A 17,940-nucleotide genomic window follows, 5' to 3' on the forward strand; every position below is an offset into this window, starting at 1 on the left:
TTAAACAATTTGCATACCCATAATGTCTACATAACTTGGTTTCAAAGGCGGGTGTGGCGCAGTCGGTTAGAGGTCCTTGTAGTCACACAGCCGAGGGTTCGAAACCGCCCTAGTGCAAACCAAGCCTTTCATCCTTCCGGGGTCGATAAATTGGTACCAGACTTGTCTGGGAGGATAAAAACACTGACTTGATCATCGGCTGGCCCCCGAAAGTTATTGTATAGGCCAACACGCGTTCCAAAACCTCAACGATTACGAATTCCAGTAAAACGCGTTGGCGCATCCCAAGTGGATTGATACGCCAGTGACTTTTTATCTAACTTGGTTTCATTTAACCAAACCTAGAGTTGCATCGTTAGGCAAACTGATGAAACTGAAGGTAAACTGAGGTCATTTGTGCAATGAAACAGTTAGTATTAGTGTATACTATTTCAATTCAGTTAACGAAGAATGATGTTCCGCGAGATGATTCAGGGGTCCTTCGTAGGGCTCGCCTATGAGGTGGCCAATGAGTGGTAAGCGATCGCTGCCAAAAAACGGTTCGATCTTCCCATTTGGTGTGTGCACGTGAATCCATGGAGCGCCAAAACACTGGAAAAAAACAGATCTTTCTGAAAAATGACATTTTATAAGAAAATTTGAAGAAGATTGAATTGAATAATTGAATTGAAAAATTGAAATTGAAGATTTCATTTTATAAGAATAATTTAATGCTGTTGTCAACTTACTCCCATATCTAAAGCTTCACTCGTGTTAATTTTCAAAGCATCTTTGACGTCATGAGAAGAAGCCAATTCCAGAAGAGCAGTGGGATTCTCAATTTCTAGGTCACTCATTATCTAGAAACCAAATGGTTCGCAGATTTTTTTTGAACCAAGAGCAGTGCTAAGGGTAGCAGACTAAATCTTATCTAAGTTTTAACCTCCATAAGGTCTTCTTTATGAAAGACACCAATGTGATGTGTGAAAGTTCTTGTCCACATCAACCTGGCAGCCTCTTCAAGCAGTGATGGTTGTTCTTTCTGCAGAGCGATTAAGAGCCGCTGAGCGTTCGCAGATGATTTCGTGAACACCAGATTTTTAAAATTCTAGGAAGCAATTAAACATCAAGCGAAAGATTTAGCAGCATTAATCAGCTCACTCACCATCGGAAGAGATACTGGCACGCCCCAATACGTCGAGTTCCTCTTGAGATCTAAGTCCATGTAAGATTCTTTCTCTGCTAACATCAACGGTGCTCCATTGTTTTCTTAACAAAATTTTTGGATTTTTCAAGCGGAGTGATGTGCTCCCAAACCGTAGGTTCGTCTTGAATGTATTAGTGATGATATTTGTCATGCCCTTACCACATCTGCAGGGATCTCATACAACAGAATAAGCATGGCTCTTGTACCGCGAAAGGTGCAAGAAGGTCGCCTTCGATTATCATCTCCTACGCGGTGACAGAACGCTCAGAACAGATCTGGACGGATTAAGAGGCAGAGAAATGGCAGTCGAAACAACACTGGGTCGATACAATTCAAGCCTACTTGGAACTAGCCGGCATACATCGCGGACAGGAACATGACAGTAAAAAATGGTATTTCTACTTCCATCACTGAAATGGAAATCCGCCTGCCGGCCGAACTACAGGACCACTCCGACGGTCGGATGAGGTCGCAATATCGATAATTCTGGGGCGCAACAAACAAGCTTGTTCATCACCATGAAAAACCGTGCGCAAAGAAACAGCACCGAAACGCCATTTTGAAAGTTGCATACCACTTCGTTCCGCTGACAATCACATCAATATTACTGTTCGAAAGATGGACGTATTGGTTTGAATATGTAGATGCATGTACTCGGAAAAAAAAATCGTCCTTCCAACAACACCTGGCTCAAGATGAAGGTCTCGCTTCCAAAAATTTATACTACAATAGTAAAGCTTTTTTAGTTATGGATGCTATTCGCTATGGTTTTATTTTATTTGCTTTTATTTCCTTACCATTTCTCTTTATATTTCTAGTTTACACTTTCTCAGAATGATTCATAGCTTCTTTCTGTAAAATAGATACTGGTGTGGTTAATCTGGCAACACGCAAGTCTACAGGTGTTTGGCACGCAGCATCCGACTCTAACCACTCTCCAGACCTCCTCTGCTTCAGGATACGATTCCCCAATAGAAAACGACGTTCTTCACTCCAACTAAAAATCGACATTTCGGAGAAAGATGGAGAGTGCGAAACGAAATCCTAACAACGTTTGCTGGCACACTGACCAGGAAAAAATTTAACCAAGCAGATTACTTTGTATTCAGGACATTGAGAAAAGGAACGCTCCTGCTCATTTTCCTAAGGCAAAAGTTTGCTCTTGCACTGCGACGACGTACCACGTATAACAAATAGTCTGCGCTGGTGATTTCAACCACGAGAAGGATCTGAGAAGAAAGCTGCGCGGTCAACTGCAGTTAGATCGCAAAAACGAATGGGAGTTAAGAGCGAATGGGAACTCGAAAAACAGATGAAAGCTTAAGTTATACTAAAGGATAAGGGCTGAGGTCACTACCCTTCAATACCAATCCAATTGGGATGCACCAACGCGTTTTACTGGAAGCGTTGAGATTTTGGAACGCGTGTTGGCCCATACAATGACTTGAGGAGACCACCCGATGATCAAGTCAGTGCTCCAAACAAGTCTGGTACCAATTTATCGACCCCAAGGGGATGAAAACCTTGGTTTGCGCTAGGGCGGTTTTCAACCCTGTGGCACCGTGTGGCAACGGATCTCTAACCGACTGCGCCACAACCAGCCTTATCAAGGAGCACTTCCGCAGCCTGCTGAAACAGCTCCCGCACTCGAACACTTTTGACCACATCGCGAACAACAAACGTACACACAAACAACAAACATCGCGAAGAACAAACAGTAACGGTAACGTGGCGAGCAAACCGACTCCCGTTCTGAGTGAGCTTCCAAAGTTGACCAAGTGTTTATCTTCAGAGTAGTGATCGAAGGGTGGCGGTAGCTCCTGAAACCTATGTAGATAGTTCTCTTGAGCTTCGAGGCCACTTTCCACTCATTTCATCGTGGCCGCCTTCTCGATGGAGCAGGAAGGTTCGTTTGCCTAATGGATAACATGATTCGACAAACAATTGCTGGAATTCGAATATCAGACGAGTATACATCATGGTTTAAGATGGGGTGAAACAAGAGGCAGTGACGGGATTCCTTCTCTCCAATTTCATACAAAAAAAACAATCTATCGTTGTCCTGGTGACATCCTCTTAGCGGCCCCTGAAAAATCTCGAGCATGCCGATAATGTTTTCATAATTGTCTGCTGCAAGCAGATGTGGCAATGCAGTTCTTTTCGAAAACTCTAGTAAAAATCAGGATAGAGCGGGAACCCGCTGGACTCGTGAATTGGAGTGAATGCTAAGATAAAACAAAGTGTTATAAAGTAAAGATGCGCTCGCACTCGTCTCGCTCCACTCCTGACCAAGAATTTGTGGTCGACTCTATCTCTTGTGAAGTCAAGCTACGAGTCTAACTATCCGTTATTCGATCTATTGCGAGGTCGAAGACTTGAGCAGCTCCATCTGCGGTGTTCTTGTTGTTGTTCTTTTTGTTCTGATTTGTGGTGTTATTCAGTGAATACAAGTGGACATTTCAATGAAGAGATTTGAAAAAACAACCACAGCTGTTTCATTCTGGCCAATGTTATCGCTGCCATAGAGAGAGTAATTCCTAGGTTTTCCTCCTACCGGACAGGCGAGACAGTCGGAATTAACTTCGCTTACTTTAAAGGCATCACCTCACGAATCTGAGGTGGTACGGATTTCAGGTGGAGTATTCGTATACGGGATAGTGGATTATGGAGAGGGGGGTGATTCCGTCAATTTCTTCCTAATTGCTGTGAAAACGGCCCGGAAAATACGGCGCATGCACAGGGCTGGCGCGCTCCAATCGAACTCATTGTAGAAAATAGTGCGCCAGAACGCCCGAAGCCGTATCTTGCGGGCCGTTTTTTACGGCAATTAGGAAGAAATGGAAGGAATCACCCTACTCTCCATAATCTTCTCTCCCGTACATTGATACTCCACCTGAAATCCGTACCACCTCAGATTCCTGGAGTGATGCCTTTAATGATACCAAACCTTACATTGTGCGTTGTATGTTGAGGGAATTCTCGACATCTTACTTGTTGCTTTGATGATCCCCGCAAAATAGAATGGGCGCAGACGAACACTGATAGGCCACACCTTCTGGTACCTCATCAGACCCTGAAATTTTTTAAAAGATCAGTAAGTTGATTGGGTCTAAAACATCTCAATTTCGGCAACCTCGAATCCAATCCAACTATAGGGCGAAAAAACGTCGAAGAAAAGATCAACTGCTATACGAGAACACATCTTTCACTGGTTATCTGAAAGTTCTACATTGATCTATTGAAGGCAAGGTGAGACAAAATAACAAGTAACAGACGAAACAATTCTAGGTAACGCATAAATCTTCTGGTCGATCAAATGACTGGAAGGACAGATCGATAGTGGATAACGAAAAGTGGAAGAGAAAACAGAAATGAAAGATCGAACCATGCGATCCAACCCAACCGTTTTGTTCTACGTTTTTTGAGCTTTACTCCATGGACGACTTTACTTTAGCTTTACTCCATGAAGTAATTTTTTTTAAGCCCGTAATTTTTCGGTTTGAAAAGGCTTTCATCAGATCATATTCAAATCATATTCATCTCCAAATATTGCCATTTTTGAGACAGGTGGACCTGTTTGGAAGAAGAGAATGTTGCTTTCCTACGGATTATCTTCGTTTTATATCAGAGCATCCATTCTTCACCGTTTTTGAAGTAGCCGATTGTTGCACACAGAAACTGAATCATAGTTTTGGCTAGTTCTTGTCCTGTCTAGCCCATATTTATGTTTCTGGACCATATAAGATGTCAACCTTCCTCAGTGCAAGAAATGTTGCTCGGAAAAATTCTTCAGCAATCTTCAAACCCTTGAAAACGTTTGCCGCTGGGAAATCCCTAGGGAGTACGAAAAGAAAACAGAAAACCTCAACTTCCAAAAATTTATGAATCAGTTTTGAAAAAAAAAGAACGGTTGTTAGTAACTTGGTGGCAGTGCAATACGAAGCGAGCAAATGAGTACAAGTAGTACAATGTCTCAATTTTCCAGTGACTTAATGAAGTAAATTTCTCTCGAACCAAATTACATCGCAAAGATTGTGTTGCACACTTTTATAGAATCTCGAGTTTTCATGTGAATTTACACTTCAAAAATGTTTGAAGTTGGAACAAAAATGTTTGTCACCACACTTCTTACGTACGTAATAATTCAAATTATAACAGTCCATTCCGAAAATCGGATTCAAAGCGGAACTTTATGCTGAGTAGTTGTTTCTTCGACAGGCTCATCTCCACTTTATAAACTTTTGAATCAACTAGAGCAACGTAAATCTGTCTGGAATATGATGCTTTCCAAATAACCTAAACCTCACATCAGTTGTGCAGTATCTCTATTCCTGATATCGAGTTCGTTAAAGAAAATAAAAGAAAAGCTGCCTCAATTTAGTCAAGTTTTGAACGCTGCAAATAACTGAATGAGAAAAACCAAATAAAAAGCTATGTTCAGGACATTGTTCAATGTTGCACAGAGGTCCGGTAACAGAAAAAAAATGAAATCTAAAGTATCTCTGTCCTCATTAGTTGCCTTTGAATTCGAAGGTGCAATAAAAACATTGTCGTTACCAATTAGGTGGCCGATTGATTTCCCCCTTGCTCCCTTTTCTAACTACTGTAGGTGGACCAATCTAATCTAACTCTTCACAACTACTTTCCTTATAACTCTTTAAAAAAAAACTGTGGTTTTGAGCAAAGTATCTGCTAACCTCTGCTTAATCCAAAAGCAACAAAACACAACACAGATGAAATGAGAGCAACAAGCTAACAAAACAGGATCACCTCCGGTCCCAGTTAGCTGCAAAGCTCAGAAGCGTCAAGAGGTTTTTGAACAGTCGGTGACCCAACCGACTAAATTTGATAAGGAGTGGCGATGACGGTGCGATCGTTGAACAATCTCAGTGTACGAACCGGCGTCCATTTCTCAGTTTTCCTTTCGTTGATGGTCACCAACTGTGTACAGTCAAATGATCGTCACAAGTGTCCGGCAATACGAACAAATTTGTTTGTCTTTACAGACCTTCCGATTGCATATTTTCAACAGTGCATCTACATAGTGTTTTATGTTGGAGTGCAAGAGTCAAAGGATAATTTTTCAGCTCTTTAACAATTTTTCTGGCACATCATTTTGCTAGAGATGGATCCGAATCCAGAGCTTACTCATCTCTATTCCTGCAGTCGCTGGGCGAACTTGGATCCGAACGAAGTATTCATGCTATCCACATTCAACAGTTTTCTCCCACTTTTGCTTTAACAGAGGCGATTTATAGGTTATCGCCAACTATGTCCAAATTGGAGAAGAAACCTGCAAGCAACTCCGGAAAACAATCCATGTTGAAGATCTTCCTTATGATCAGTCAGGTTATTCCTCCCAAGAACAAAAGAACAGCAGCAACATCCACACAATTTCTCTCTCCTTAAATTTCAGACGATCCTAATAGTCCCACAAAAGTTGATATCTGGGGAGAGGTAAAAGACGACTTGGTTATCTTCATTCATGGCGGTTATTGGCAGGTTCGTTCTCACACTTCTATCTTATTTTTCCGAGAAAAGAAACCTATCGAGCTAAAAAAAAACAGGAAGGAACAAGAAAAGTGGTCAGCCCAGTTGCCGTAAACCTATTGAAGAGAGGAATAGCGATGGCTGCGGTTGGCTACGAATACGCCAGCCCTTCTAATCCCATCTCGCAAGTGGTCAAGCAACTCGTGGCTGCTACTGAAGTAAGGATTCCTCTTTGAATAAAATCTCTCCTTACAACTAGTCCAGCGGACTCAGATCAATAATCGCATCTGTTAGTGAGACACAGTTTCTACTTAGCAAACATCCACAAGCAAAGAGAATCACATTGGCAGGACACTCTGCTGGTGCACAACTGGCCTTCAAAGGTGAGAGAAATAGTGTCCCAAGTTATCCGCAAGCTTCATTTTAAGTTCTCAGGATGCTGGTTTCATTTCTGTTTCATATTTTAGTCGCGACGTGCTTGCAACATCCTCGGATTCAAAAGCTCGCCTTATTTGCCGGAGTATTCGACTTGAGCGAGTTGCCGTTTTGCGAAATTGGCGCAGCCATTGGGTTTGTCGCCATTGCAGATTTCTGACCTAGGTAGCCTTTTATCGATCCGCTCACTCTTAACTGCTTTAGCTTAACTCCTGAGGAAGCGAAGAAGAGTTCGTGTCATGCGTGCGAGATTAACACGGTTAACATTCGTGTTCAGATTCTGATAGCATTAAAGGTAGGTGTTCCCACTGTATTGTCAAAGCATGCACGAAAACGAGAAAAAGTGGTCGTCTTTGCTTTCCACTACAACATTTCTCAATTTCCCAAGGACCAAACCTCCGTTTTTCTATGCAAAGGCTAAGCAGCGAGAGCAAAAAGGAGCGAGAAGAAAAAGCAAATATTGTCGTAAAACTCATATTCAAACAAAGTTGACTCTGTTCTTACAGAATTCAGGAACTCTTGCTGCGCCAACTTTGTTTTCAAAGTAGAAATGGGTCACTATGTTTCGTATTCTAGAACAAAGTTATCTGAAGAACACTAAAATAAGTTTTGAATAAAAACCAAAATTTCTAGCATCAGAAGTTCCTGCTTCTAGCATCAGAAGAAGTCATGAACATTACGAATAAGATTGATGTTTCCTGCTAGTTCAGGAAACATCAATCTTATTCGTAATGTTCATAACCATGTTCTTTATCGGTTCTTTCCATTGCGGTATCTTACCGACTAACGGACCGTTGGAGAAAAGGGAATTGCGGGGAGGGGTACTACCAAAAAGCGGACGTAATGGCTACCTCGACAGATTGCTTGAGGTCTGAGCCACTAAGCAGATAAAAGAAAGGATAAAGTACACCTGCGCAAGCATCTATCTGGAAGAGTAACAGCTAAAAAAAATCTAAATTTCCTCGAAAATCCCGCGTATAAGGCCGAATCGACGGGAATCCGCCGTTCATTTGCATACCGGCGAACTGCTAACTTTTCGCGATTTCACTCTGATTGCTATGTGGCCAGTGCCTGAATCGAAGGAAGAACTACACAAGTGGTTTGTTCATCGTGATTGCTACGGAAGGAGCGGCCCAACTGTGGAAATCCCGTGAATTCACAAAGCAAACAGTGTAGGCTAGAAGTTCAAATGCTACGAATGCCAATGTAAGGCAAATGTAAAGCAACTAAACCAAGCAACCCCGTTTAGCCTCTGCGCGGTTGTCTTGAGGATTGGCTTCGAGGACTTTGTGTGCGAAAAATCTTTCCTGAAGACAGCAATGGTCTTATATTCGGGTTGAAACGACTCAAAGCCTGGTGTAGTGGCGTAGGCGGCCGCTACCGTGGTAGGACCTTTACTTTTTTCAGCAGTGCGACACCGAGCTTTGGGTCGTTCTGACCCGACTACATCCTGTGTATAACTTCGGGACAACAGTGGAATAAATGGGGTTTTTAATTAGGTGTGGTATTAAACGTCATGTGGACGGAATCGTTATGGTACCACACTTGCTCACTTTCATACCTAACCTAGCAAAAAGTGCTTTTGGAACTGTGGGTATGTACGAGTGCTCTATGACCTATTGGATCTGGAAAGGCCTAGGAAGTATATCAGCCTTTATCTTCCACTGAATACGTGTCCTACGGTGTTCTTCGAGACTTCGTTGGGCGTAGAGTTCACCAAATGACTGAGAAGGTAAATTTAAGAAAGCATGACTAAAGTACAGAACGAGTCGTTCCCAGCAAGATGAATAAACCATGACACTCCAGCGTATAGAACATTCCTTTTAGTTTTCGTAGGTATTCATTCCAGGACTCACCTAAGCTCATTGAGCAGAATAGGGCCATGGTTAAAGCGATGAAAAGTCTAGGAATAGCACTGGACGCACATGTTTGTCTTTTTTTTTTGGTTTTGAGAATCTCTACACTTAGTATTTATAACATCCTATATTCAGGAGTTTGTGAACTGTGACCACTTCGATATCGTGCAAGGACTTCGTGAAAACAGCGAAGAGCAAACACAGAAGTTCCTAGCATTTCTTTGTGATGATAAAGTGCTCTCTTAAACTGCATATTATTGCGTATAACATAATCTATTCGAAGTAAACATTCGAAGAGTTACTGTAACATTTCCCACAGGTACATTACAGTTAAACCAATACTATGTGCATGATCACAAACTCTAGAGTCTTATAGCTGGGTAAAAGCGACATGAGGCACGGCACGGCTGCGCTCGAAACAACGCGGAGATAGCGGTTGGAATCAAGGTGGAACCATCGCGAACTGCAGGAATGAACGGTGGTAGCGAGGGTCCTCACTCGATCCTAACCGCTACGCTTCACCGCACCGCTTCGAGCACAATCGCTTGCGAAACTGCGCGTTTGAGGGGGCGGTTTTAGCTCGAACTGCAGCGCTGCCTGGAGTTAGTGTTCTGTCGAATCCAAGTGTGCACCCATTGCGCCAGGCTTTCGGTTTTGTTTTGACTCGACCGTATCTTTCTTGTCGCTTTTCAACTGTTTATGCTTGGTGCGGATAACTAACTAACCATAACTACTCTTTGTTGCATAGTCTCATACAGACATAAAATTTACTGCGTTTACACACTTGAAATATGCTATGGATATTAAGTCGCATAAAATTAGTCTCCAGCAGATTTCACAGGTGAGAATGAACTATTTGGATTTATCCTTAGAAAAGGATGGGAAATAAAGTGACATCCAAATACCCAATGGTCCTAATCAATGCATCTGAGACAACGTATCTGCAGAAAAAAAAATAACCAAGCGCGGAGCCACTGGTCGGCAGGAAAGTACAACACGTACAAGCTTTAAAGGTATCGTTATCGCAAAAGTTGAGGTTATTACACATTTTGAGTACTACTGTTGCTTTGCGTATTAGTGTTGTTTACTTTGCTTCATCGCAGACAAACATACTGTTAAGTGTGAATGAAGGAAGAGGTACATTCGTTTCGAAAGAAAACACATGCTATCACATTCCGCGACTAAACACGTAGTAAAGGAAAAAGAAATCAAGAAAATTCGATAGCAATAGAGTATGACAAACACTGCGGAAATCGAATATTCTGTTGTTGTTGTTACAGGAATTGATAAACCACTCAATGCTGCTCTAACTGAACTGTACTTTTGAGAGCAAAACATCCATAGAGCAGGATAGGAGACAAATGTCTTTGCTATCTGAGAGGTGGATAATTCAATTCAATCGAAAGGAGCTCTAAAACTATGCAACAGCCTTCGGGGGTTCGTGACGTGATGGTAGAGTCACAAAGAGAAAAAAATGAAAATAGAGCTGGAACCGCTGATGCTTTCACTCCACCACGCTCTCCAAAAAGGTCTACTGTAAGTGAATAGCTAACTCATATCATGGAGTACTTCAAACGAAACCGAGAATGGCCTGAGACATGACTTCTCACCAATCTACATCCGGCAGTTAAGAATGGTTGCCCTCTTGGAAGGTTTTTTTGCGCGTCAAAGTAGAAGTCGATTACAGCAGTGTTGAGTGGCAAGATCTCTTACGCCACAATTTAAACCTTGTGATACGCTCACGCTCAGGTTACTAAACCTTTCTATCTCCTACGAGCATTATAAGATCAAGATCAATAATAATAGCTGAGCATGTAATCAACAACAAATGGTCTCTTTCGTCAAGACATTGCACGGGGATGACAGTTTCATGTAAGTATCGTTGGATGGAAACCACATGAAACTCGGTACAGCTGTGTAAGCTGCACAACGTGCGACCGAAGCGGCAGGGTGGAGCAAGAATCTGGGATCAAGGTGGGACCATCTCAAACTGCAGCGATGGGTGGTGCCAGCAAGGGTCCCAGTACGCTCCTAACCGCCATGCTCAACCGCACCGCCTCGAAGGAACCTGCGTACACAATTTCACGGCGTTTCATGTTGTTTTGACCGACATTACCACGACCACTTCCGCCTATACATTACCTATGCATATTTATCTACTCATCTAACCCTGTTTCTTGCTCAAATGTCGTTTACGCAGCTTCTAGATTGAACTGGGACGCAAAAGAACAGCGTGGCTGCAAATAACAGCAAACCAGAGTGAGTGGTTTCGCTGTTACAGCGAAGTTACAAAGAACTCATGCGTAGTTCCCCTATCGAATAGTTTATGAAAACGTGGAGGCGACGACCACTATCCACGGTCATGAGGCGTCGAAGCGACCGTCGCGTGCGATGCAGTTCGCGGCAGTTGTGCGAGATTCTCTCAGTGAAATGCGCGAAACCATTGCGTTTAAAAAGTGGTGTCATGTATATGCAACCAAACCTTCAATGAAGTGGTTCCTTTTCACGCATACCTTAGCGCTTGTTTCAGATCTCTGTTCCGCTGGATGCGTCTAGTTTTTTTTATATTGACTTTTTTTGTACGACGTAACGAATGAATTCTTACAGCGTAGACATATTCACCAATACCATGGGTGATCCTGCTCGACATAAAATGAGTTTTAGAAATCAAACCGTCCTTGTCAAGCAAGAGGTGAGTAGCGAATAGTTTCACATTAGGTGGATGGTTGAGATAGCTATGTATTGGTGGAAGACATACCAGAGTATTGTTGAGCTACTATTGATCCAATCGTACTACATCATAATTTATTCTTAAAGAGGATCCATAGTATCAGTAACAAACAGACGGAATGATGAAGTATTACTTACCTAGTTAAAGAACATTAGCTTGACAATTTATTATCTTCGTATTTAACCGAATTGTATTCTTGATTGACTTTAGGTGTTGGATTTTCTTTAAGATTCACCTTGGAGAAGTATAAATAAGACTTGATTTGGAGAAGTTATTGGAAGCTCGATAAATGTGGATTAGGTATATGCTGTATTTCCTCAACTTATCCCCGTTTCAGGCAGCCAACTACCCAATTTGCTCGGCTATTCCTCGACGTCAGGCGCAACCCAGCACTTCTACGAAGTTCCCCGAAGTTCGTGTTGCCCCATGTTTTAGGCAAGTTTACTCAAGTGTCAGCTAGTGTATGTTACTTTTGGTACTTATATTAATATTAATTCCTACCTTTGCCGGTTCCACCGGCCAAAACGACCCAAACAGTTGCAATCGAAATGCGATCCTTACTGGCTCCGGTCACAATAGAGAGATGTGTAAGGGTCCCATCACGTAATTTTGAATTACTTCCGCAATTGCTCCAGATTCCATGTTGTTTTGATCTAAATGGGTTATCGGGGCCACACGTAGACATTTTTTCGATCTTTTAATTCTACTGCGATTCCAAAGGATTCACAATAAGCGTCTGTGTGTTAGAAACCTCGCTCAACACTAACTGCGCTACAATGATATACTGTGAACTGTTGAGGCTGCCGGCAAAGTTCAGAGCAGCGCGGCTCTGCAGTCTGTGGTTTACTGAAACGATTGAACACTCAATAAGCACCAAACAGCTGAGCCGCAGACCACGCCGCTGTGAACTCCGCCGGCAGCCTGAGAATCACGAAGCTTCGAATACAACACCTTACGCGCTGTTGCGGCATCAATCAAATCTTTTTGAATTCCCTTTCTTTTTTTCCCTGATCCTATCGAATATTTGTGACGGTTTTCGACCCGACGTAGTGGTTTACGGTGTGAATTTATAAAAATGATGGCTTCTAGGCCAAATAACCTTCTGGGCTGTGATCTGCCTGTTGAAAATAAGCACTTGGTTGATAGATCAATGGGTCTTCGCCATTTTTCTACAAAAGTTTGCGAGAAAGTCAAGGAAAAGGGCCGAACAAATTACAACCAGGCAAGTTTACAGACAGCTTATTTGAAGCTTTTGAAGGTGCATTTGAGGCTGTATTTCTCGTATTTGAAAGTATTTCTTTGATGCAAATATTCCTAACCTTGCAAGTCTTTTTTTGTTCTTTCAGGTCGCGGATGAACTCGTAGCTGAATACTTTGCTGCTAACAACATGAACTCTGACGAGTTTCTTGTAGGTTTGAAGTGTGTTTCATCGTTTCACATCACTCTCACTTTAATTTCTCTTTGTAGGAGAGACAAAAGTTTGATCAAAAGAATATACGGCGCCGGGTATACGATGCTCTGAATGTACTATTAGCCATGAATATTATCTGTAAAAGGAAGAAGGTTGGTTCACATACGTGTCTGGTTTTCGAAAAGCGTTCGGTATATTTGTCAAGCCATGTACACATGGTTTACAAAAACTCTGCATTTCATAAGTCGAGGAAAGAAGTAGTGTGGCCGGAGCGAGTATCTGTAATTGACGACTTGTCATATTCCGGTTTGATTTTTCGCCTGGTTTCCTTTTTTTAGCAATGTAGTTATGTTGTATAGTTATATATAACTACACGGTAATGTGTTTAGCAGTCAAAATCGTATATATATATATATATATATATATATATATATATATATATATATATATATATATATATATACTGACGCGTATGCGAGTTTGATTGGTATCTGCTCGCGGTGGTCCTGCTTGCATGCTACGTGTCAGTCAGTGTGGAATCAATCTCTGCAACTCTTTTATTTCAATACGGCTTCTTAATTCATTTTTTTTTCTGAGATATACCTCTTTTTGGAACTTTTGTGTGGTGGATAAGACACTGCAATAAAAACTGCTAATGCAGATAGCAGCAACTTCTGATTCGAATTCTCAAATCTGAAAGAGGATATTGATTGGGATATTTCAGGATATTGATTGGGTTGGTTTGCCAGCCACAAAAGCAGGGGAAATCAAACGATATGAAGAAGAAAAGGTTTGGATATTCTCTAACTGTAGAACTTCACTGTTAGATTCGTTTGCTCTTTTTATAGGCAAAACTGCAAGAACGAATACGTCGTAAGAAGGAAACGATTCAGGAACTTATTGTACAGCTTGTTGCTTATAAAAGTCTGGTTTGGAAGAATCGTGAACTGGAAAGGTAAATTGTTTGGTGCTTTTTAAATGGACTGTTGCCTTACTGTTTTTGACTTCCCACTTTTGCGTTATGCACAAACTCATTACTTCACTGATTGATTGGGCTCAGTAAGAACAGCCTCACATGGCTCTTAAAGAGAAGCCGTGGTCGAAAATGGTTAGAAAATCACTCCTTGATTGGAAATTATAGCAGACAAGTCGTTATCCTAATTATTCTTTCCATTCGTTTTAACTTCGCTTCCATGTTTTCTACTGTTCTGAGTTCTCTCTATTTACGATTCCTTTGCCTCTGTGTGTGTATTTTAACGCAAAACAAAATTCCCCCTATATTTGCTCAGCGCTCTTCAGATTGTGAATTTTCTTTGAAAGAAAGTGATCTATATCTTACTTTTCAAGTTCTGTAGAATTGTTCTGAAAAAAAAATTAAATTTTAGAGATTAAAGAATTAAAGCGTTGCAGTGTATTCAGGGATTATCTCAGAAAGTTATTAGAGAGACGCAATGTGAATCGCTGTTACCATGTAACTTTCTGAAAAAATAAATCTTGTAAATGTGAATAGAGTAGTGCGTATCTTCCGTTTCCATATATAAATTAATGCTGTTTAGAACAACTCCAAGTATTTACTTCTTGAACATGATATCTACCAAAATCCTCCCTACGTATGTTTGCTATCCTGATTTGAATTGTTCATGGGTGCGATAAGGAGGAGCCGTACCCTCGCTCATGGTTTGCAGCTCAAGTGATGATGTCTCCTTCGCCGAGCGTCTAAAAATAAAGGGATTTTCGCCAACCATCCAAAGAGAGGGTATCGGAGCGCCGGCGCCGACTATCGCATCAATGCTTTCGTTTTCTAAAATATTGAGTGCCAGGATGTCATTTCGCTCTTTTTTTGTAAGTGAAACAAGAGATTCTAAGTACTACTCTGAGATGTGGTAGCGATGTTTTAGTACCAAAACAAAATCTTTGCAGATGGTTACGATGATTCTGTTGCAGGGAGAACGGTAGGCCACCTGAGAACTCCATTCTTTACTTGCCATTTGTGATTATCAATACATCCAAGAGGTACGATTTTTGTCGTTACCTTCATTTTTTCTTGTTTATAGGTTAAAAGTTTCAATGCACTTGTTTTCTACAGCACAACGGTTGATTGCGCTGTATCGGGCGATAGATCGGAATTTCTTTTCCACTTCGATCAACCTTTTGAAGTACATGATGATTTCGAGGTGTGTTTTTTTCCTAGGAAAAGCACAAGATTTCGATTTCATTTGTTGTAGCAAATATTAGCTGCTAATTAACGCCGTTTCAAAACTGAATTTGGTTGATTTTTTCTTTGTCTTAGGCTTTAAAGCGACTGGGTTACTCTTATGGATTGGAACATAACGCTTTAAACCCAGAAATGATGGAGCATATCGACGAGTTCATCCCTCCTGCTCTTCGGGGATATATACCAAAAATTTTAGGAGGTGACTTTCTTACAGCTCCGTTCAACAAAGTCGTTTCCACGTTGTGCAAGCGTTCATATTTTCTTCTTCTTCTGTAGATTATGACTCATTTCTAGTATTCTCGTGATATGGGAAATCATCGAACTAATATTGTCCCAGCTTTTTTTAATAGACGGTTAATTGATAACGGTAAATTAATCGTCTATGAGAGATTTGCGTTGTGGAGGTTCTCTCAAGTTTTCCGACGCTGTTTTGGTTTCTCTTGGTAATCTCGTTTAAACTTTTCCTTTTTTGTCGGATTACTTTCACATCCAGTGCAACATCTTTCGCAGAACAAATCTTTAAATTTAAATCATTTGGAAATGCGTAATTTTACCTGCTTGGTAATGTAATAGATTCATTTGCACGCTCCTTTCGTAAGCAGTGAATGCCTTTTCTTTAGGAGAAATGTCAGACTGGGAATCAAGAACAAGATCAAACCCACCACCATTGCAGTACGTCATTCGAGAACCTTCACAAGGAGAGAAGCTGTAAGTTTTTGTCTTATTTTCCCCATGATAACTACAAAGTATTTCCGTGAAAACTTCCTTGGTTGGAGCTATTTTATTGTATCACATTGCAAATGAAGTCAGCCGAGCTTTGGATAATGTTGATTGGATCTGCCTCAGACACTGTATCATTTAATGTTATTCAAAATACACCACTCGAATCCAGTCACTCTACGAATGTGTGTCATGTGGCTCGCAAGCAGTCCTCCATTTTTTTCCACATTTTCTTGAGTACAAACTTTAACAAGCACGCGCCTTATAATTAGTCGAAGAAGTTTTCAAGTGCTGACTAAATTGACATGAATACGTAAAATATTTTACCTATTTATCGCACAATCTCTGTGTGACGATGGCATTGACACTAAACGTTAGCTGTTCATAAAGATCAATATAGATCTTGGTTACTGCTCGAGCATATCAGTAAAATCTCTGTAATTTGAAGTAAGGTTCCACTTAAAGTATCTCCAGTATGTGGATGTAGATGAAATCTGAAAATCCATGTGGGATATTTCGATCCCTAGGTCTCACTTCAGCATCACACTGTAGTAAACTCAACTTCACTCTGGGATACAACTATTCCTAGTAGGAGTTTAGGTGCTAATATCACAGCTCACACATCTCATGTGTGAACTCGCTAGCTTTCGTTCACTTCTTTTTTTCCGCAATAGCATCGATATTATCGCTTTAGACTGCTTACTCCTATTTGAAACTAGAGATTGTTGAATTACTAAGACAAAGTTCTGCTATGGATTTGTATTATATATATATATATATATATATATATATATATATATATATATATATATATATAATACTTTTGAACTCATGGCTGTATAAGTTTTAGATGTTTTTTTTTACATAAGTTTTATATACTACCAAACGGAATTGCGTACAGGCATTCAGAGAAAAATTAAAACATTGCAATTTAATATACGTCAGGAAGTCAGTTTATGAATGAAAAAAGATATTGTTATTATTAGAATTTGTAACTGACAAGAGAATTGCACGTAGTCGCTTACATTTTTATGTCACATTGCTAGCAAGAAATCCCGGTTGCAGAGGATTGTGAAACTTTTTCTAGGCACACCTCCATGTTTGACCTCCCTGCTTCCGATCACTCCAGTGATGGATCTTATGCTGAAATGTCACAACCTATCTACACAGTTCCCGATGGTTACGCATATGCATTACCAGCTTATGAAACCGAACTTGGAGAAGAGATAGATCTTGTTGAGGACCAAGGCGATTATACTAGCTATTCAGCGCCTGGCACTAGCACTAGTTACGAAGTTGTATCTAACACGGTAGATCGTTCTCGACCTTTGATTGCACAACCAACGACGTGTTCGATTCCACGACTTGTGTCCACCGCTGATGTACCTGAGTACTCAAGTGATCGTCCTTCTACTTCTAAGGTATTTGTTATCGTCTCTAAACAACAGTTGTTTTCTAGTTGTTAAAGGCGAGAGCGTTTCTTGTTGAAGTTCCTCCACACGTTCCGTTTTCATGACATTAACATCGTTCAGGGTATGCCTCGAGCCACTCTTGTCAAAAGGCCGATTTTCGCAGTAGGCAACTCTGTATACGGAAAGATGCCAGTCGAAGTTCAACATGACATAGGATACGCTCCTGTGAGAATAGTAAAGGCCATGACGTGGTATCATTAGCAGAGTTTTCCGTGTTTTCTGAGTGAAACCTTATTTCAGACTGTACAACCAAGCAAACGGGCAAAAACAGGGAATCCGGTATACAATTTATAAATCCCTTGGCTGGACTCTTCTGTTGTTCACCTGCGAACAGCCTATAGTTTATGTGATAGTGTTCCCTGTGTCTTTTTCACTATATGCGCAGAATTTTCTGAAAGCCATTCAGTCCAACGCGCCAGGACG

At 41.0% G+C, this 17,940-nt stretch overlaps 3 protein-coding genes across 4 annotated transcripts; 2 read left to right on the plus strand and 1 right to left on the minus strand.

Moving 5' to 3' along the window:
- Positions 1–426: 426 nt before the first annotated feature.
- On the minus strand, positions 427–4,388 carry RB195_002606 (uncharacterized protein; the record flags this gene model as incomplete). Its single annotated transcript, XM_013435358.2, has 6 exons — positions 427–591; positions 729–839; positions 923–1,087; positions 1,145–1,248; positions 4,178–4,259; positions 4,320–4,388. 6 exons carry the CDS (start codon positions 4,386–4,388, stop codon positions 427–429), a joined length of 696 nt encoding a protein of 231 aa, XP_013290812.2.
- A 1,923-nt stretch (positions 4,389–6,311) lies between these two features.
- On the plus strand, positions 6,312–9,213 carry RB195_002607 (uncharacterized protein; the record flags this gene model as incomplete). Its single annotated transcript, XM_064199945.1, has 9 exons — positions 6,312–6,380; positions 6,445–6,535; positions 6,603–6,688; positions 6,754–6,894; positions 6,981–7,059; positions 7,144–7,246; positions 7,316–7,406; positions 8,961–9,038; positions 9,103–9,213. The coding sequence occupies 9 exons, from the start codon at positions 6,312–6,314 to the stop codon at positions 9,211–9,213; spliced, it is 849 nt and encodes a 282-aa protein (XP_064055826.1).
- A 2,347-nt stretch (positions 9,214–11,560) lies between these two features.
- Positions 11,561–17,811, plus strand: RB195_002608 (uncharacterized protein; the record flags this gene model as incomplete). Of its 2 annotated transcripts, XM_064199947.1 has the most annotated exons (15): positions 11,561–11,659; positions 12,036–12,133; positions 12,788–12,920; positions 13,045–13,107; positions 13,167–13,262; positions 13,835–13,900; positions 13,959–14,065; positions 15,055–15,123; positions 15,197–15,284; positions 15,401–15,524; positions 15,946–16,033; positions 17,133–17,293; positions 17,360–17,466; positions 17,578–17,682; positions 17,758–17,811. In XM_064199947.1, the coding sequence occupies 15 exons, from the start codon at positions 11,561–11,563 to the stop codon at positions 17,809–17,811; spliced, it is 1,458 nt and encodes a 485-aa protein (XP_064055828.1). The 2 variants fall into 2 exon arrangements, with proteins under 2 accessions (XP_064055828.1, XP_064055827.1); XM_064199946.1 differs by having other exon boundaries at positions 17,133–17,466.
- Between the last annotated feature and the right edge of the window lie 129 nt (positions 17,812–17,940).

This window comes from Necator americanus, chromosome IV (genome assembly GCF_031761385.1).
Source record: "Necator americanus strain Aroian chromosome IV, whole genome shotgun sequence".
Lineage (NCBI taxonomy): Eukaryota > Metazoa > Nematoda > Chromadorea > Rhabditida > Ancylostomatidae > Necator > Necator americanus.